The sequence below is a fragment of the Cebus imitator genome, unplaced genomic scaffold, assembly GCF_001604975.1.
Source record: "Cebus imitator isolate Cc_AM_T3 unplaced genomic scaffold, Cebus_imitator-1.0 Scaffold124, whole genome shotgun sequence".
Classification (NCBI taxonomy): Eukaryota; Metazoa; Chordata; class Mammalia; order Primates; family Cebidae; genus Cebus; species Cebus imitator.
In genome coordinates, this window is record NW_016107439.1 from 6,121,319 (window position 1) to 6,144,121 (window position 22,803).

The 22,803-nt window shown below is 33.7% G+C and overlaps 1 protein-coding gene across 3 annotated transcripts in view; it reads left to right on the forward strand.

Annotated features, from left to right (window-relative positions):
- Window positions 1-22,803, forward strand: part of GABRA4 (gamma-aminobutyric acid type A receptor subunit alpha4) — a 76,257-nt gene that overhangs the window by 28,415 nt on the left and 25,039 nt on the right. For 2 of the 3 annotated variants that reach the window (XM_017540335.2, XM_037742646.1), the window contains exons 7-8: window positions 606-758; window positions 6,878-7,137. In XM_017540335.2, the coding sequence (XP_017395824.1) occupies window positions 606-758; window positions 6,878-7,137 (413 nt within the window). The remainder of the gene's footprint in view (window positions 1-605; window positions 759-6,877; window positions 7,138-22,803) is intronic. The other variant, XM_017540336.2, reaches the window with a different exon arrangement.

The following is a 22,803-nucleotide window of genomic DNA, read 5'->3' on the forward strand; positions in this document are numbered from 1 at the left end:
TACATGTCTGTATTTTTCTTCATATAAAGAACGTTTAGAAATTCAACTGTTTTCTATAACTAAGGTAATCTCTCTCTGAGCTTGTGAGTGTGTATGAAATATATATATGAATGAAATATATATATATATTTACATGTAAATAAAATAGCATATATTTATTCCTTTCTAAAGTTATATTTTCATAAATGTGTGTGTGTGTGTATGTGTCAGTGTCTGTGTGTGTATTTCCATTTTTTTCCCAGTAGTTTTCCATAAGAGTTAGGTCTAAATGCTGTTGCTAAAAAACACTGAAAATGAAAGCTAATTGCCTTAGCAATACTAGACCATCAAAATAGAAAGCACTACAGAAATTTAAAAAAAGTTTTAGCCCAATTTGTTAAATTGTTTAATCATTACACGGAACAAAGTGTTTTTCTGTATAATAACATTCAATATCATTTTCTTTCTTGCTAGGAAACTACATACTTACTGATGTTTGTGTAGCTATGCACAAAAGTTAATTTCTTTGCTTAGAATCCTGTTTGTTCATCTGAAATATGTTTATGAAGCCATTGACTAACTGCCTGCAGAACTGATAACACACTTTCCTCCTGTTTTCTTGGCAGGTGAATATATTGTTATGACGGTTTACTTCCACCTCAGACGGAAGATGGGCTATTTTATGATTCAGACCTATATTCCATGCATTATGACAGTGATTCTTTCTCAAGTTTCATTCTGGATAAATAAAGAATCAGTTCCTGCTAGGACTGTATTTGGTAATTGCAATTCATTTCTTGAGTGTTTTTGTTCAAATTACATTTTGATCAGGATTCATGGGATATTTCTAAGAAAATCATAAACCCTAATACATAGGGCTACCCTGAATAAGGAATAACACAGGCTTTCATTTTTACCTAGCCGGTACATAGTAATAAAGCCTGGGGAGATAGGGGCATCCCTCCTTTCCTCTGGGGCCATGCATCAGATTTCTCTTGTTGAGAACCAGACAGGCGAAGACCAAATGTGAATCTGGACATAATCTCACTTTTAGTGATATTCTTGGGCTCCAAGTATAATGCTGTGTAATTGAATTAAAATTATGTCTATGTGTTAAAATGAAATGCACTGGCAGCTTAAAATAAAACAAATAAAAGTCATGGCTGAATAAATATGAAAGCCTTAGAATAATTTAGCTTTTAATGAAGAGGAACAAAATGCAAATGGTTTAAATGCATTGAACTGGAAGGTATTATTTGCTTAGTTTATAAGCTCATCTATTTACATCTTTTTTTTTTCTAAACATTGTTTTTACTTTTTGTTTTTATATTGGCTTCATATATACCATATAGTATTCTGAACCATATAAAGTTCAGAACATATGACTTCAAAATTTTTATAACTGTTAATGTCTTCTACATGTCAGTCATGCTTTTAAATAGTAAAATTTGTTATAATTATAGTTACTTTAATGTCTTTCTCTATTTTTTCCTCTGTTTATTGTGAGTAACAAAAGCATTCAGTAGTAGAATAAGAAGGAAAATAATCAGAATTGCTCTGGAATGATGGTGTAGTCCTCACAAGGGTGCCAATTCCTCTTTGCTTTTCTACCTGGTAGGATCACAACCATGGTATAATATCCATTATCACGCAATAGCTGAAGAGATGCTGGTATGAAGGAACTAAGGAGAATAGGAACTTTTCATCCTACCTCCCCATCCTTTTCAAAAACTGCTGATGAGGATGCCTTAGTGTCCTCAACTGATCTGAAATACTCTATAAACAACTATCCTACCTTTAATCTTAGGTTTCTCTAAGAAAGTGTTGGAGTACGAGGATGCATTAGAAAAATAGAAAAAAAAATTTGGAATTATACTGGAGAAACTCATGGTGGGCCAATGGTGAAGGCAGGATGTGATCTTAGGAAGTAAGTGAGCAGGTATAATGGTACCTTAAAGAGTTATGAGGGTTCAATTAAAGAATAACTGCACAACTGAAAGTGTTGAATATATTTTAGTTATTAAATATGGGTGTGAAAATGAAAGAGAGAAAACAACAAATCTAAGCTGTGGATGTCAGCAAGTCTAGGTTTAAACCAAAATTTGCCACTGATTTTCTCCATCCATAAAATTATGACAATACATCTTTCCCTCATAGACTAGTGAGAATTCAAAGAGTTATGTACAGTACTCAATATAGGGTATCTGGTTTGTATTAATCACTTTCTCCCATACTTCTCTTATCTAAGGAAGGTAGATTTTGTTCTGACTTAGTTTCCTTGACTTTTGAGTGTTTTAAAGAAAGCATAACTTTCTAGTGTGTACTATCGGACACTCTGCTAAGTTCTTGATGTTCATTAGCACAACAGTCAAGCTAATTTTGTGTCTTTATACATCATGTTTTGAAGCACTCTTGACTAGGCAGAAAGTGTCTGCTGAGGCTGAGCATCCAAAGTCTCTTTCCTTTTTCTTGTACAAAAATATAAATATTTCAGGAAATACCCTCATTAAAAATTAAAAAGAAAACTCAGAAGTTTCTACTATATTTTACAAATAAAAAGACTCTTGTATACATATAGTTTTTTAAAAAATATGATCCTAAAGAGCTTGTAGAACAGAAAATAATGATCCATTATAGGTGCCTGTAATCAAGAGGTGATAGTGTCATAAGTATAGAATGTGGAGGCAAAAATCCTACTTTCTAACCCAGGGTCTATCACTTACTAGCTGTGAACCTTCAATAAGTTACCTTTGCCTGCTTCCTCATTTGTTAAAACAGGATGAATGATTGCATGTACTTCCTATGAAGTACTGCTGTAAGAATAAAATGAGTTGATTCAGATAAAGCCCTTGAAATAATGCCTCGTGCACAGTAAATACCATTTAAGTGTTATTTATTACTATTTATTAGTATGGTATTCCAAGCTGTTGACTTCATTTGAGAATCATTGCTTGATACATTAATGAGACTGTCTGCCATATATTATTATTGTGATGACTTGATAACCTTTTATTTCTTGATTGACTCTAACCTACTGTTCTGTCTAGCTTGTCCCCAAATAATAGAAATTTCTAGTGGTGTGGAGGGCTAGTATTGATTACAGCTAGGCTCACCCAACATTTCCTGTCCAAATAAGATATTTTAAGGAAATTAAGTAGCATGAAGTAAGGGTATTAGTGTTACTAGTACCAATGATAAACAGATTTGCCAAATATTGTTAACCCTAATAATTACTCAGCAAGGTAGTCATTATTTTTTATAGATAAGGAAAATGACTCAAGCATATTAAGTAACTTGTATAAAGTCAAATTGTAATTAGTGGACCCAAGACAATTTCTGTGTAACTTTGACAACTCAGCCATTATGTCTTCACAGGAGGTGTGGGGATGTGGGGGCTTGTGGAGAATTCCAGAGCTGCTGAGTGAGATTATATGGATGCGTGCTAAAGACAGTTTGTGGGTGTTTTTTTTTTTTTTTTTTTTTTTTTTAATTTTTTTTTTTTTTTTTTTTTTTTTTTTTTTTGAAATTTATCCATCTTTTGTGCCCATGTTCCAGGATATTGTTTTTAGTCAAGCAGAGAAATTGTGTTGGTAATTAAGTCTTCAAAGACCTAAGATGCATCAGATTGATAATTATTAGACTATCATTGAGGGTCTATGAAGGTACTCTCTTAGGAAATTTAAGTTTTAAGTATTTTAGGGAAATTTGGCAGTCTATTTTCATGTTAGATTTTTGGTAAATACTAATTCTGGGCTAATTTTTTCTTTTCTAACTCGTATTTCCCTTTTCACTCATAAAAAGATAATTTGCTAGGTCAGAGACGTCATTAGAGATGGTGCAAAAACAAAACCCCCCAGAAAATATCAATGCAAATAAAAGGAGCAGAATATGCTAAAAATCTCTCCAAAGGCCTTCTATCACCAAAGCTGTATGCCTCTAAGTTTTCTAATTATTCCAGTATAGTAAAACATTAAACACAAGTAAATGCCAGCTGGCATATCTTAATCATTGCTATTTCATTTTCTAGGAGTGGCCAGCCAAAAATTCACTCTTGTGTACAGTCTTTGCCTACTCTTACACATCCTTTCTCAGCTTCTGGGCCAGCCAATATGGTGCATATTCAGCATACTAAATGCAGGGAATGGCATCAATAATTGGATATATTTTTTAAAACGTGGCTTTTAAATGTGTTCAGGGTAGATGCTGGCTAAGCCATACGTGACAGATAAATTGTCTTCCTGGATGCAAAGGAAACACGGATTTTTATTCTGACAAGTTGGTTTCTGTTTGCTATTCCATTGGTTTTCATTTAACCAAATGTTCCATCTGAAACCAAGTATAATAAGCATACCTTTGTCATGGTGTTCTTTAAATTTTAACACCAGGAGAGATAACTTTTTAATGCCTAAAGATGTGGCAACATTTAAATATTTAGCCAAATGTTTGTGCCAGCTACTTTCCCAGTTCTGCCAGTGTCATAAAACAGGAACCATGGTATCTGGAGGGCTATTCTACAGATTTTAAAATCAAACTGATTGAAAACAGTGCAAGATAAAAGGAAGATAGCCACCTATCCAGCATTTTTGTGTGTGTGTTGGTGTCCACATCATCATTTAACTCATGAACCTGGTGATCTATCCTCCTTAACAAGTGGAAAATAATTATTGAATGTATGGGTCAATAACTACATTTGTATTCTGTTTGTCTGACATTGGTAAGAATATTTTTTCACATGGCAAGAGAAGATGAAGACCACTACTTCTGATCATCGAGAAAAATCGTCCTATTACAAAAAAAAAAAAAAGTTCAAAAGATAGGCAATCTTAAGTTGCTTATATTTGAATTTGAGTATCCTTTAAGGTTATCACATTACTGTCTCTGTAGAATTTTCTGAATACTGAATAGTATTATTATTTATACTGCACTGTTCATATTTTATTATAGCCACTTTTAGCATTGTTTCTATGACATTTGGGGGAAAATAATGCTTACATATCTGAAAAATTAATAGCACATGTTTGAATTTTTAATAGCTCATTAAATTGAAATTGTTATGAACAAGAAAAACATTTTTATCTGTCATCAGATGTAGCTAAAAATTTTCAGTTATTTTATTGTTTATTCATATATCTCACAGCCAACATGGGAATGGTGCCACTTTTCTGAGATTCAAAATGAAGGCCTAAATGTTCCAAGGTCTCTTTCTGAAATAAAATCCAATAAATTCACAATATAGCATTTTCATAGATATGTAGATATTTATATATTTGAATAAACTCATTTTATAATCTATTTTAGACTAGTAGGAATGTTAACAATGTCACAAAAAATTTTAAAAGGGAATACAACCAAGTTCTCAAGTTTCTTTCTCTGTATAGCTTATAAGATCTTTATAAATGATGTGTAGCTCATGTGCTGCACAGTTGCTCCAATTTTTCATGTTCTAGGCATTGAAGATTTAGAAGAGATTGGATTTCAGAGAAAATGGATTGGGGAGGAACTGGAAATAATGAGCTTTTATTTCCTGTGCATTTATCTTGTGCCTAGCACCATGTGAAATATTATAAACCTGAAGCAGTCTTAGACTCGTGTGCCCTCAAGAAGACTATGCTTAATAAAGCTGTGGAAATGAGGGTTGCACACATGGATCAGTTAAGGAACAGTAGGCAGGCAGAACACAACAAAATTCTAAATTGAGGAGACAATATTATTTTCCCCAAATTGAAATAGTATGGTTGAACATGCATTATTTGCCTTTCAGCTGGGGATTGCCATAGATTGGAATATGCAGTTTAAATGCCTTCAACATCATTGTTCTATCATCATCATCATCATCATCATCATCTCCAAACATGTTGCGTGTTAACTTCAGGCACTATCCTAGTCATTATACAGAATCAGTTAAAATGTATGTAGTAAATCCCCCCAAAATTTCCAATCTTAATTGCATAATATAGATTAGACAGACATGTATAGATGCAGAAATGGACAAGTGGCCAAATATTAGCATTCTTAAATAATGTGTTACATTATAGTACCAGTGGCAAGGAGAATTTTTCTATCAAGAGTGGGAACTGACATTTTTTCCAGGCTAAGGAGAAAGCATTCCTGGATGTGGTGCTTCAGAAGCTTACTGATGGAGAAGTACTTCTGTTGTTTTTGCAAATATTTTCCAGTCAGCTGTAAACTGATGGATGGTAGAGGTCCAATATCTATAATGCCAAACTGCTCTGGAAATCTATTCCTCCAGTCATATACCTTTATTGTTTTATAGAAATGAAGCTTCTGCATAACTGGTAAATTTAGTATTTTAATTAAATAGATAATATATAAAGATAAGAAAGACCTATGTATAATTCATCCCTTTTCTGGCAGTGGTTCTCAATGGCAGTGGGCCTTGCTTAACTCTAGAAATTCTAATGCTCCAATTTAGGAGGCCAGTGTTCCTCACTTTCCATTTCTAGCTGAGTCAATGCTTTAATGAGTTTCTCTTCCTGATAGGTGTATGTCTGTTGAGTCCCTTAGGTATGCTGGCTTAGGTTCCAGTATCATCCCACTATGTGCTAGGTGCCTTACATGCTTTTAATCTTTAGAGAAAACCCAATCAGCAGGTGTCTAATAAAACCCAAAAAAATTTCCAAACTCAATGCAAGATATATTAAGCCAATTATTAGACAAACTAGGATAAGAACCATATCCTTCTCTCACTCCAAAGCCTGTGCTAATTTTACTGGACCGCTAAGATTCAAATTCTCCATCGAAGATGATTTTGTTTGAGTTATTGTAAATTTTGTTAACCCTATCCCACTTGATCTTCTAGGTTTTTGTTGGTGGTGGCGGTGGCTTTATATGGAAATAACAGTAAGGTGTTTTCTCTCTCTGCTCTTTTGCTTTGAAGGAATAACAACTGTCCTCACCATGACCACACTAAGCATCAGTGCACGACATTCTTTGCCCAAAGTGTCCTATGCTACTGCCATGGATTGGTTCATAGCTGTCTGCTTTGCTTTTGTATTTTCGGCCCTTATCGAGTTTGCTGCTGTCAACTATTTCACCAATATTCAAATGGAAAAAGCCAAAAAGAAGACATCAAAGCCCCCTCAGGAAGCTCCTACTGCTCCAGCACCAAAAGAGAAGCATTCTGAAGCCCCTTTGCAGGTATTTGACTTAATCTGCTTTCATTTTAAGATTTAGCTCCTTGGTCAAATTTATGTTGTCAGAGGAACAAACTGAGAACTTAAAAATACCAATAACAACTTGTAAGTCATTTAAAACTCCAGAAAAATTAAAAGTAACTTTATGAGCTTAAACTTTAAGCTTAAAAATTAAACAGCTGTGAAAGGGCTAGATGCAGGTGAAGCTAATTGTTTGAAAGTTTCTTTCGGAGTTACAGATCTTTTTACAGAAAGGGGCAAAATCTCATATATACTATTAGGATGAACCTGTGGACATCTTTAAGTGAGTTTAACAAATATTTTAATGGAGTTCATTGTGCAAAACATAGCAGAGGTTTGTTTTTGTTTGTCTCTTAAAATTTTTTTCGTATGTTTAATTTTTGTGACTACATAATAGATGCATATATTCATGGGGTACATGAGATGTTTTGATACAGGCATGCAATGTGAAATAAGCACATTATGGAAAATAGGATAGCCATTTCCTCAAGCATGTATCCTTTGAATTACAGTCTAATTACATTCTTTATTTTAAAATGTACAAGTAAGTTATTATTGGCTATCATTGCTCTGTTGTGCTATCAAATAGTAGGTCTCATTCATTCTATTTTTTGTACTCATTAATCATCCCTATTTCCCCTCCACCAAACTCCCAATACCCTTCCCCGTCTCCGTAACCTTCCTTTTACTCTTTGTGTTCATGAGTTCAATTGTGTTGATTTTCAGATCCCACAAATAAGTGAGAATATGCAATGTTTAACTTTCTGTGCCTGGATTATTTCAATTAACATAATGATCTCCAGCTCCACCCATGTTATAGAAAATAATTGGATCTCATTCTTTATTTATGACTGAATAGTCATTCACTGTATATATGTACCCTATTTTCTCTATATATTTTTCAGTTGATAGGCACATAGGTTGCTTCCAAATTTTAGTTATTATAGACAGATCCGCAACAAACATGGCAGTATAGATATCTCTCTGATACATTGATTTCCATTCTTTGGAGTATAAACCCAGTAGCAGAATTGCTGGATCATATGGTAGCTCTATTTTTAGTTTTTTGACGACCCTCCAACTGTTCTCCATAGTGGTTGTACTAATTTACATTCCCGCTAACAGTGTACATGTGTTCCCTTTTCTCCACATCCTTGCCAGCATTTGCTATTGCCTGTCTTTTGGATATAAGCCATTTTACCTGGGGTGAGATGATACGTCATTGTAATTTTGATTTGCATTTCTCTGATGTTCAGTGATGTTGAGCACTTTTTATATGCCCGTTTACCATTTGCATGCCTTCTTTTGAGAAATGTCTATTGTATTAGTCCATTTTCACACTACTGATAAAGACACACCTGAAACTGGGAGTAAAAAGACATTTAATTGGACTTACAGTCCCACATGGCTGGGGAGGCCTGAGAATCATGGTGGAAGGTGGAAGGCACTTCTTACATGGCTGTGGCAAGAGAGAAATGAGGAAGAAGCAAAAGTGAAAAACCCTGATAAACCCATCAGATCTCATGGATTTACTCACTATCACAAGAATAGCACAGGAAAGACTATACCCCATGATTCAATTACTTGCACCTGGATCCCTCCCACAACACGTGAGAATTCTGGGAGATACAATTCAAGTTGAGATTTGGCTGGGGACGTAGCCAAACCGTATCATCTATTCAAATCTTTTGCACATTTTTGATTGGATTATCAGATTTTTCCCTATTCAGTTGTTTGACCTCTTTATATATTCTGATTCTTAATTCTTTGTCAGATGAGTAGCTTGCAAATATTTTCTCCCAGTCTGCGGGTTGTCTCTTCACTTTGTTGATTGTATTTTTTGCTGTGCACAAGCTTTTTAACTTGACGTGATCCTTCTGTCCATTTTTGTTTCTGGTTGCCTGTGCTTGTCAGGTATTAAGAAATTTTTGCCCAGATCAATGTTCTAGAAATATCCCTCAATGTTTTCTTGTAGTAATTTAATGGTTTGAGGTGGTCTTAAATGCATTTTGATATGATTTTTCTATATGGCAAGAGATAGGGGTCAATTTTCATTCTTCTGCCTATGAATATACAGTTTTATTAGCACTATTTGTTGAAGAGACTGTCTTTACCCCAGTGTAAATGCTTGGCACCTATGTTAAAAATGAATGTGCTGCAGGTGTGCGGATTTGTTTCTGGGTTCTCTATTCTGTTTCATTGATCTATGCATTGGTGTTTATGCCAGTATCATGCTGTTTTGATTACAATAGGTTTGTAGTATAATCTATAATCAGGTAATTTGATTCCTCCAGTTTCAGTCTTTGTGTTTAGGATAGTTTTGACTGCTCTGGGTCTTTTGTGGTTCCACATAAATTTTTGGATTGTTTTTGCTATTTCTGTGAGGAATATCTTTGGTATTTTGATGGGGATTGCATTGAACCTGTAAGTTGCTTTTGGTAGTATGGAAATTTTATTAATATTGATTCTTCCAATCCATGAACATGAAATCTGTTTTCATTTTTTGGTGTCCTCTTCAATTTCTTTTATCAATGTTTTGTAATTTTCATTATAGAGATCTTTGATTTCTTTGGTGAAGTTAATTCCTAGGTATTTAATTTTATTTGTGGCTTTTGTAAACAGGATTTTTTAAAATTTCTTTTTCAGATTGTTCACTGTTGACATATAAAAATGCTACTGATTTTTATATATTAATTTCATATCCTGCAACTTTACTGAATTTGTTTATCAGTTCTAATAGTTTTCTTGTGGAGTCTTTAAAGCAGCAGCTCTTAACATGGCCACACATTAGAACTACTGCATGGGGCAGGGTGGGGCCTGTACCTATGGATTAAAGAAGAAAACAAAACCAGTAAGCAAGAAGATAGATGAATTCTTGACCTAAAGAGATAGATCTAAAAAGATGTGGAAAGCTCAATAAGAGCTATTGTATTTTACATTTGTGCCCCCTCTCTGTTTTTCCTCTTCTTCCTCTTCTTCTGCTACTCTCCAACTCCCTCTCTCTCTTTCTCTCTCATTCTCATTCTACTCAGCTTCTTTTCTGAACCAGCAGACAAATGCCTGGGGTCACTTACACACAGTATATTGTATTTGCCACAAATGGTAGTCTAAGACTCCCTTTGTTTGCATATACTCGAATCAACATGTATATAAATCATCAACTTTATTCTGTACAGATGACAGCTCAGTCCCTTATTGATTCATTAATTGACTCATTCACCCATTCAACAATTATATGTTTAGTGCCAACTTTGTGCCAGATTTCCTGTTTGGTGTCTGTGAGTCTATAATGTACCAAAAAGCAAATGTCCTGCCAGATGCAGCTTACATTTACTTGTGTGGGGCAAGAAAGAGTTAGCAGACAATTGTAAAAAACATAAATTAAAAAAACAGGTAATGTGTTAGATGGTGACAGGGCTCTGATAGTATTAAAGGGGGCAGGAAGTGTGGGAGTAGGATTAGGATTTTGGGATTCTATTCTCAGAGAGGTGGTAGTCGAACAAATTAGGTTAGGTGTTCAACCTCGCAGGCATTAACTGGTCAAGAATCCTGCAATTTATAGCTCTCTTCTTCTTCCTACAGGGCACTGGGCCCTTTAAGAATGGCATGTATCCAGGTGAAAAATTCATGTCTTTCCACTGAGTTCAGATAGTTCATATTTTTATCTAAATAAATCCATGTCTTCACAATTTTAAAAAATTATCAGAATGAATTTTACATACTATTTATTAGTTTAAAAAATTACGATTGAGTATAGTCTGTGTCTTATTTAATAATAAATTTTTCTTATTACAATAAGATTTCCTTTGCAAACAGCTTTGGCCGTAATTCATACCTTTAGATATTCAATATTATTATAATTATTTCCTAAATATTCTATAATTATGCTGCTGCTTTTATCTGTGCAATAAGAATTATTTGGAGATAATAACACATTCAAATGGGATTTTTAAAAACTTCATTGTTAAATTTTAGTTGCATATGTTCAGAAATATTACCTATACAGATTTCAATGTTACATATATTTTCACTGTGCCCTGAGCTATGCTAAAACCTTATAAATGTTTGATGCCAAATTGAAAAAAGTTAATTTTTAATTATTAAAACAATTTTACTTAAAATATTATTTTAGCTATTTAACAAATAACCTCTTATTATCTTGACTTTTCAAATACCAAAAAATATTTGAAAATTTATATTATGAGATCATATTAATTTTTTTGCATTTTAATTATTTTTATTTTATACATTTTAATTCTATGATATTCAACATGTAGAGACACATAACTGCTTTATTTCTATATCAGTTCAGGTATATAATAATACAATAAACTTACTGCTTTCTCCCATATAATTTTTTTTCCTTGAATTCTATTTGGTCTGATTTTAATACATTTTAAAATTTCTTTTATTTCTTAATATTAATTTTGCTATTATATTTTTATCACAAAAATTTTCCTTATTCCTTTCTTTGTGTACTTTGAAAGTTATGTCATATTTGTATATCATGAGTGGTTAACAGTAAGTTTTAAAACAACATATTAAATTTGTGATATTCTAATAATGTTGAAATTATAAAATATATTGACTCTTCAATGCCAGGATTACTGTAGATCCACGTATTCCAGTTTTGGAGACATATATATATATATATATATATATAATTTTTGTGTTATAATAAGTAACTATATATATTTTTACAAAGTTATGAGACTCATTGTATTAGTGCTATCATGGAATATTCTAAATATTTCAAAGTACTACTTAATCAGAATAAAACTATTCTGCTGAATTTCTAAAGATGGGAAGAGACCTGATAATCTTCCATTTGTTCCCTAAAACATACTTCCTGGCTACAGCAATTGCCATTACAGTAAATGCTTGATTAAGTTCATTCCATTGGCTAAGTTCATTCTTATGCAGTAACTCCTTTTTCAGAATGATCTACATGCTATGTGCAAATGGCACATTCAAGGTCAAGAAGATCAAATTTGGTTGTGAAGGACATAGGATTATACCATTTAAGCATTGAGAAAGACTTTAAAATACATCTAGTCAAAATATGCTTTATATATGCTTCATATCTTCTACAATGTGTGACTATGTATATGTAACAACTTAGATTTCCACAGTGGTTTACTTGAAGAATATCTGTAGTCCAAAGACAGTGATTAATGGGTTGGCCTATCCATCCTCCTGATTCTAGATCCCTGCCAGAGTGTAGCTGGTTTTACAGTATCACTTGTCATCGAATGGCTTCAGTATTGAGTACAACTTTAAAGATTAAGAACACATTAAAATTAAAGGACAGAGAGAGAAAGAGAAATAGGAAGAAAGAAATCAAGAAGGAAAAGTATGTTGCAAAATATTGCAACATGTAACTAGAAATAAATATTTATTCTAAGAATTTTGTAAGTTTTGAATTTCAGTAGAGATTTCAATCAGGAAGCTGAAATTTGCTTATTCAAATATGTGTTCCAACTTGTAAAGCTATTTACTTATTCAAACGATACTGCCTTTGCTTAAAATGTGTTTGAACTCCTCACTTTGAATTATTTTTAGAGTCTTACGCGACATTTGGTATTTCAGTAGCTCCTTGGGTAGCTGACTAGTAGTTTGATTCATTGTCACTATATGTGACCCATGGACTGTTGTCGATAACCTGGCGCAGGCTTATGGCGACCATTTCAGTTCTTTGGGAATTGGAAAGCTTATAGCTTATGGAATATTCATGAAGCAAGGAGAAAAGGCCAATTGGTGGAATCTAAAAGCATCTATGGGTAGCTTCAGTGTGTCTTTGGGCAGCTCAGAAGGCAAAGCAGCTGTTCTGTTTCTGCTCATTATTACCTTCCCGCCGCCTTTGCCCTTGTTCATATTTTAATTGAGACTGATTCTTGTGGTTCTATCCTTTCACATTCTTAACTACTTCTTAGGGTACCTACTCTCTCATGGATGCAGGTGATTGGGATTAATAGAATGATTTGAAAAGTAAACAACCATAGAACAAAAAAGAAAGATTTCTTAATGAAATTATATTTTAAAAAATCACTTCAATATATATTCTTTAGTTCTTGTACAGCCACAATTTTTATGCATTAATATATGCATACTGCATCTTATGAAAAATACCAGTGATATAATCGAATGAGTAACATTGATTGTGTCAGGCACTACATAACGTGCTTGACGTGTATTACCTAACTTCAAGCTCACAGTAACTATTTTATAGATGAAGAAACTAAGTCTTTCAGTTGTTAGGTGATATATTATTCAATAAAATGCAGATAGAAAATGGTAAACCTAATATTGAAATTAATTCAGCTCTGTCTGAATCCAGAGCTATTTTTCTTAAACACAATTCTATGGCATTCAATATTCAATTTTTCATATATCTATTAAGAATAGACATTAAATTGTATGTATTGTGTATATATAAAAATGTATATCTATACATATGATACATGTATGTATGTAGACAGAAAATAATGAGCCCAATATAGAATCTTTTGTTCATATTTCCATGAATAATTAATAGCTGAATATTCTGAATGCTTTTTATGTGCCAGTTAGAAAAACTTTCACATTTAGTCTAGAATTGAATTCTAACAACTTATAAAATATGTTCTATTTTTATCTATGTTTTTACCAATTAGTAAATTATTAGTTAAAGATCAAATAATCTTCCCAAGGTCACCTATCTAATAAGTGGCAGAGCTGAGACAACCTCCTACTTTTAAGTCTCAAGACTTAATGACTGATTGATTGGATATATTGGGTGAGAGAAATGGAAGTTAAGATAGATGGTGGTGGCATCAATCAACAGGATAGGGAAGAGAGATGAAGCACATTTAATGAAGAAGTAAATTAATTCAAGTTTATATAAGTGGAGATTTCCATAGCAGTACAACTTGTCCTTTCCCACAATAACGACTTTCTGTTTTCAAAGTTCAACTGCAAAATTCTCTACTGAAAGCATTTTCTTTCCCATCTACCTAACTTCTATTTCTCTTTAGTTCCATTTTACCATAGACGTAACTATTCTTCATGGGCTTTTCAATTTTAAAGGCTGTAGATACGTTAAGATTCTATTTGCAAAATTAAAGAGCTATTTTCTCTGCTTAGAGTCTTTAAGAAAAAGAAGATGCAAATTTTAAAAAAAGAAATAAAAAAGAAGATGTAAAAAAAAGAATGTATGAATAATAATTCAAGTACTCTTATGGGGTGTTTTTTTTCTATTTATCCTTCAAAGTCAAGCTCTAGCCTTATTTTCTTGTTGGGGCTCATTCTGACTGAGCTATAGGATCTTGAGGATATGGTCTGAAGTACTCAGATCTTTAAAGTGGAGGTAATAATATAACCTACCAGAGAGGCTTATAATAAGGATTAAGTTACATCATTCCGTTAAGCACCCAGTATAGTGCTTAGTGCTCAGTGAGTAGTACCTGTGATTATTACTTTTTATTTCTTTAGGCATCTTAAATGAAGTATGCATGATATCATTTATCACTTTATAATAGCCTGTGGTATTTTGCTTAAATTGTTTCCTGTGTGATTGCTGTATTTAGTGATATGGTAGACTCACTAGTAAAATGAATTATGGCTTCATACAGCACACTTACTTTCCCATACAGCACATAGTATGGTGCTTAACAATTACAGTTGTATTGGTTGGTTATGAATCAAGTATAAGAATTTGACAATAGGAAATGTGGTACTTTTAAAAGCCCATATATTTGTCCCCCATTTTCAAAAAATGTGACTTTGATGGCATTTTTTACCTGAAATAAATATGGGCATAAGGCAGGTGTTAAGTACTGAGCTACAGCAGGGTTGCTGTGGGCATTTAGGACAGGAAATACACGTTCTTAGCATTCTGAGACACATTTTCAGCAGTTGGACTTAGTTAATGGGCAGCAATAGAGAACTGAGAAGGACACTTTGGGGGAAAAAAAGCAAAACAAAGCGCCTCGGCAAATCTACGCATACAGCTGTGCATTGTGAGGAAAGAGTAGCTGTCTATCGTAACATACAACCTTCATTGCATTCCTAAAGGGTATACAAACTAGGTCAGTTTCAGATTTTCACTTCAATCATTCTCAAAATTCCTCTTAAAAATGCTGTTCTTTAAATAGTTTAAGCTAACATGCAACAAACCTTATTTTATTCATTTGTCCTTAGTTCTTTCATTTTTAAACCTAGTTTAAAATCTCTTTTTTTGGCAGTTTGGAAAAAGACATGAAGCAGGACCAACAATTCATCTGACATTTAGGTGTGTTTATGACAGGAGTCTAATGCCATTCTTTAAATCTTATATAAATAAGTACCTCCCCAAACTCATAACTGTTTTAAGTACAGAATGTTCTGTAGTTAGTAATGCTTTTTAGGCAATGAGTGCTTGTTTAATGTACAATTACTAAACTGTAGGCTTTACGTGCCCAAAATGTAAGAACTATATTTTACCTCCAGCCATGTTTTTTTATGTCAGTTTTGTTATTTATTTTTCATATGTAGAGAAATGATATCCTAAACATTAGAACAGATCTCAGCTAGCCAGATAACAAGTGTTCACTAGGTAACTATTGTGCAGTCACCATGCAAATCATGGAGGATTCGAAGACAAAAACCTAGGAATTTAGTGGCTTTACTTACTATATAAAAGTAGGGTCTGAGTATTCGTTTTGGGATTCCAGTATGTTTGTAGTAGAGTGAACATACTGTAAAATTTTTACTGCCACCTTAAACCTGTCTCTGAAATACAGATTTTTACATTTAATTATATGCTAGGAACCTGTTATATTTATGAAATACCTATTAAGTGTCAGTATGTTGGGAATAGTGTCCTACTTCCTTCATAGATATGAGGGTGGTAAGAAGGATAGTCATTCAACAATGAGTTTAAAATAGTGATAAACGTTCAAAATGCTGCGAAGAAGAGGGAGAAGTGATGATGATAAATTATATCAGAGTTGAGCTTCAAATTAGTCTTTGAAATGTGAAAAAGTAACAAATTAAGTATGAACATTCAAAATGACAAATGGAAGATGAAATCAATTTTAGTTTATTGAATCAATATTGTGCATATTTTGGTAATTATTTGCAATAATGTTACATGGAAAGAAAAATGCCAACATTGGCATCGTAATTGAAAATTTAGGCTCCTTCCTTTTCCATAAGAAAAATGCCGTAAATTTAATGCTGCATTAAGAAGGCTATATATATTAACTGGTGTTCAAGGAGGGAGTAAGGCAACATAGTCTAATACAGTAGGGTGTGTATGTGTGTGTATGTGGTATAAATATAGAGTAATAGTATATTAGTTCATTTATTGTCATGTGTTCTGTTTATAAATAGCATGGCAAATGAAGAATCTGTGAAATGTATTTAGTATAGAATTTAAAGAGCAGCATGTCATCATCATCATCATCACCATGATTTATTGAGTACCTATTATGTTCTATGTACTATGTTAGTTGCTTTACATGAACTATCTTTATTCTTCATAACAAACTCTGCCATGTGTTGTTATGTTGTTATACACATAATTTTATGGTTGAGAAAACTGAGCCTTGGTATTTTGGTAAGTTGCCTAGATCATATGTGTAGTAAATGGTAGTCTTGGATTCGAGCCCTGTCTGTTTCACATCAGAAAGCTGGATGCTTTCAGATTCATGGTGCTGCCTCTAACCTAGAAATAACTGCAGGCAGGCATTAAGGGATTTGGTCTCTACTCTCAGTTCTCCAGTGTAGCTTTGATCACACAACCTAATACTTAGGTTTCCATTTCTCCATCTGTTAAATGAGGAAGTTAGGCAAGATTATATCTAAATTCACATCTAATTAAAAATGTCTGGATTAGTACAAACTCATTAATTCTCTATAACTAATGCAAGTTTGCTTTGCACTCTTTTTTTTTTTTTTTTCCCCAAAATGGAGTTTCTTCCCATGCTGGAGTGCAGTGGCGCGATCTCAACCCACTGCAACATCTGCCTCCCAGGTTCAAGTGATTCTCCTGCTTCAGCCTCCTGATTAGCTGAGATTACAGGTACCCGCCACAATGCCCAGCTACTTTTTTGTATTTTTAGTAGAAATGGGATTTCACCTTGTTGGCAAGGCTGGTCTTGAACTCCTGACCTCAGGTGATCCACCTGCCTTGGCCTACCAAAGTGCTAGGATTACCCAGGCATGAGTCACCACACCCGGCCACTTTGCACTCTTTAGCAAGTGCTTACTTTAGTGTGAATGACGTCTCAAGAGCTGATTAGTGAAAGGATGGTTATTTCTGGGGTCACCAAGTCAGATCAAATTAAATATTCGTGTTATTTCATGCTCAACTTTACAGTAGAAATTTATACTGCACAACAGCAATAAAAACATCAACTGATACTGTGCCTATAACTTGCTGGAAAATATTTTAAGCATTTCATATATATTCATGTAGTCTTCACAGTAATATTTTTTACAGATGAGAGAATTGAGGCACAGCAAGGTATAAGTGATTTGCCCAGAATTACAGAGCTGCTAAGTAACAGAGCCCAGATTTAAACTCAGGGGTCTGGATCCAAAGTGTAGGTTCACAGCCACTACAGACAGTTGTTCCTCAATTATAACCCATCACAACCACTGCTGAACTCTGCTGTGCCTCGGCCACATACTCATTCCCCAACTATCCCCAATTTTTCTGAAGATTGTCTTAATGTTAGAAGTGTAAGTCATACTTTGAAACTCTATCCCATTTATATAAAAGCCACATCCCTTAGTCAGTAGTTTGGTTTACATTAAAACCAAATGTTTGGTGCATTAGTTTTCTCTGAAAGCAGTCAGAGAAAATTAATCATGTTCTCCAAATCATCTACTTTTCATAAAATACAGGTGGATTTTGTCAAGTGTAAAAATTACCAATCGATTTTGTACAGTTATTTTAATAAACTGCAGACTAACTAATCCGTAGTTTTCCCCAAATTTTTGTGATATTTTAAATATTTATAAAACTTTAAAATATATTAGTTTTATTTTTTTAGTTTGAAGTGATCTATTTTATTATGTGCATCAACATATTCTATTAACAATATTTATTTACAACGTATGTTGTTTTAAATGTGGGAACAATTTCCAAGAAGTTTAAGAGGTAGTTTTTGCCTTGAAATACTACATCAGGAAACAGAGTGTAGTGATATAAATATCCAGAGTAACAGATACTGTAGGGACCAAGGGACACTATGAAGAAGCATGCTGAGCTTTAGGGGATGGGGGATAGTGGCAGAACTCAGACTGGTGGTGAGGTGTATTTTACTGATGGTCAGCAGATAAAGGAGAGTAGCAAGAAAATAAGCCAGCTCATTATTATGAATATCCTGAGTTGGTTTGTAATACTTATGGTCTAGCTTAAGAATCACTCTAGAATTGCTGTATCACTTATAAACAATTACCATATTGTTAGAATTGTTATTACTACTCCATTTACTCTGTTACTTTCCCAATACATCTGGTATGAATCTCCTAACGCATAGCAGGTGCTCAAGAAATGCCTACTGATTTATTTCATTCCTCTTAAAACTAAGACATAGACATGGTTACTGCTGATAGCAATATATGAAAGAACTACACATTTCCATGGTGAAATCTTGTTATTAAAAGGTTTTTTATTGGTACTTCAATATTTTATTTATTTTATGATACTTTTTTCTATTTATATCACAATGTGAGTGGGCCAGCAGTTCTTTTTAGAATGGAAAAAAATCAACTTCAAAAATACACAACTGCTTTAAACAACTTTCCTCAACATTTAGTTATATTTTCCACCAAGTTCTCATCCCTAAGCTACTGAGTAAGATTATTCATTCCTTCTGGTGTATTTGACTAAGCTGCCAATTTTCCCTTTGCTATTTTGAGGAGGTAATTTTCCCACAACATAATATACATTGCTAAATCTCCAGCTTTTTGCTCAGCCTCAGATGATTTAGAAGTTTCAAGAAACATCAGTTTGGGTATTACTTATTTCATTTCACTTAAATTAATTGGAGGATGTTATATATGAAAAATGTCTTTGGTAAAAGAAAATATGTATTTTGGCCAATTTTTCAATGGTTTTTAAAAGAGGACACTTTTCACACATATTGTCTAGCATGACATGCTTTCTTAAATATTTCCTAGTAGTTCGGATGTTACAGGATTTTTTTAGCTTCCTAGATTCTTTACTTGACTAATACATCATGTACTTTCCGAAACTGTCTTTTGCTGCCATGATTAGTAATCCTGAATTTTCAACTTCTTAGCTATTCTATAAGACTCTATTCCTTCTCCCTCAGTCTATAGCTCTTGAACTTTGAGTTCAATTTTTATAACTTTGATATCTTTATATCTATGATCGATGTGGAGATTTCTTTATACTCTCTAGTCTCACGAATCCCAAACAATGTAGGCCACTAAATTTTTCTTCTCGCTCAGACTCTCTCTCTCTCTTTTGAGGGTGGGTTGGCTAAAACAAGCTTTTAAAAAATAAATACTTTTAATTGATTTTTGTCAGTTAATTGTAAACAGTCTTAGGCTTCCTAGTCAGACAGAAGGACTTTCTTAGGGGATTCACAGAAGAGGTAGGCATGTGGGCACTCAATTTTTGCCTCCCTAAAAAGTTTTTCTAAGTCCAGTCAGTTTAATGTAGATATCAAGATACCTCTTGAAATATATATATAGTTCCTATTATTACAGGAACTATATATATAGGAAATATTTCCTATTATTATAGGAAATATATATAATGTATTTCCAAGAGTAGGAAATATATATATATATATATATATATATATAATGTATTTCCTATTATTTCATTATATATATATTATATATATATTAATATTAGGAAATGGGAAGAGATATAGAAGAAGAGGAAGCCACACCATTTAGCACATCTGCACTTTATCCCTGGTACTTGGGGATTGGGATTGACATCTCCAAAGAGAATTTGGCAAAGAGTGGAAAGGACTCTGTGTATTCAAAATGCAGAAAGTGAACTCTTTAAATGCAAAGTTGAAATATTACTGTCTCTAGTGTAACAAACTGTGAGGACATATGGGTTTAGTCTATTGGGTGGACTTATTTGAATGGCGTTTTAAAGAGTATGAACTTGAAGACAAATATTTAGTAGGGGCTTGGAACCCAATATTTGTCAATTGAGTCAATGAATTAAAGAATGTATAAATACAAAATAGTCTTTAAAATATTAATTACAAATATATAGTATATATTCTATAATGTATAAAAATATTATTAGTACTAACTTGTTAGATAGCATAATAACAGAAAAAAGTCCCACTAACCCATTCAATATTGTTAATTTGCTTTTTGAGGCTCATATATAGGTTTTGGGTGACTGAAGGAAATCTGTGTAATGCTTCTCTTAACCACAAATGACCTAATTTCTTTGGAACTCACCCATATGAAGCAAGTACTATTTCTGTCTTCCACTGGCTTTTCTTCTGAGCCTTAGTTTTATTGTGTGGGCTATCTCTGTCTCCCAGTGCAGATAGGTATGAGATAGAAAGTGAGAGTCCTGCTCAACAACAGTGGTCATAGATAGCTGGGGCACCAGTATATGCTGTGTGTGAAGGAAGGAATCCAATACTCGTCTGATCTAATAATACTCAAATACTCTTCTGAGTGTTAGTTTAGTTGGAAGAGCTCTGATAAGGGCATCTTGCTTGGAAGGAGTGAAAAAGATATTTTCTTGGAGCTTGAAACTTCTTGCTTCCCTGGAGCAACAGATGGACAAGCATATAGTAATGATATTTACTTTATTAGAGCATATCATTAGCTTAAAAAAATGTGGGAGGGTAATGATAAGTGGAAGCTTGGGTTGGGCACTTAGCTTTCACAGGTTGCTCCTTTCTTTTCTTTTCTTTTTTTTATTTTTTGAGACGGAGTTTCGCTCTTGTTACCCAGGCTGGAGTGCAATGGCGCGATCTCGGCTCACCGCAACGAGCCGCCTCCTGGGTTCAGGCAATTCTCCTGCCTCAGCCTCCTGAGTAGCTGGGATTACAGGCATGTGCCACCATGCCCAGCTCATTTTTTGTAGTTTTAGTAGAGACGGGGTTTCACCATGTTGACCAGGATGGTCTTGATCTCTTGACCTCGTGATCCACCCGCCTTGGCCTCCCAAAGTGCTGGGATTACAGGCTTGAGCCACCGCGCCCGGCAGGTTGCTCCTTTCATGAAGAAATTAGCCTGAGATTTGTTTTGAGAAAAGCCAGGTTTTATTAGGTTGAGCCGTTAGAAAGTGCCATTTTGCTAGACAAATATGGCTTTCAAAATGGTGAAAAATGGTCATTTGAAGTAAAGATAAGGCCTATCTCTGACACAAAATTGACTTATTAGTTGCCTCTTTTTGACAGCAAAAGAGGTAATTAATAAGAATTTGTCATGGATGACGATAGTGATTTGCATTTTTAAATATATTAGCTTATTTGTTCTGAAGACAGAGATTTAGGCTGAGCTGAGAGTATCAAAACCTTGGAGCTGTACTCTGTGTGTCTGAGTCTAATTGGTGCACATCCTCTCTGGGCATCTTAATGATCTCAGTAGGATTGTTTTGTTAGTTTATTTGCTTTTTTTTTTTTTTTGACTTGAAGCAATTTATGCTTGTATAGATTCTGAGCTTCAGCAGACACTCTCTCCTGTGCTTAGCCCACTATCACTGCTTCTGCAAGCAAGAAACCCACTTTGCTAAAGCCTTAGCCTATCCTGAAAAATATTAACATGCTTTCTGCCTAATGTTTGCCCACGGACTGATCTAAAAATGGCACCAAGGAGGTTACCTATTATCCATAGAACAAGAATACATTTTGGGACTGAAATAGATCATGGTCAATGGGGACCTGATCTGCTGACAGAAAGTTATTTTAGCATCCCCAAGCAATTCATAAAAATAGAATGAGATTTTTATATGGTGAATCCTATTTGTTTTTGGTTAATTAAAAAAAAGAATCTCTCCTTGAGTAGCTTTCACTATCTAATTTCTTTTTCTTTATACTTATTTTTCCAGAGTGTTTCTTATGAATTGCATTCATATTTCAAAATTCAATAAGTCATTCATTTTTGCACATTTGCAATACGTAGTATCTCTTGTATCATAGTCAAATCTATTTTATCAAATTCATTACTACAAATGCTTTAAAGAAGTATACCAATGTATTATTGTGATAAACTATGGAAAAGTTTAAAACAGTTTTTCAATGAAATATACTTATCTTTTTTCCAATGTGATCTTCAAATTCCTAGCAAATGATTTTTTGTCAATTAATCTACAATGGATAGTTTGATCTTGTCCTTATTTGCCTGCAATTGCTGGAGTTCATGACTATTGTCCTATGGCCTACCCAAGTTAGCGTTTGTTCTGGACAAAAATGTCTTTGCTTGACCGATGGATTAGATAGCCACCCTAACGAGTGAACAAATGTAAAATACAGTCTTCTAGCAGTGAACATTTGCTAAACTATTTAAGTAAAATGTTTCCAGACAGTAATCTAAATATATATGACTGTAATAGGCATGGTACAATGCGCTTAAAGGTTAAAATTACAATCAATTAAGGATTTCAGAATCCCATAAGGATATGAGATAATTTTTGACTACAGTTAACTTACTGTCCAGTCATTTT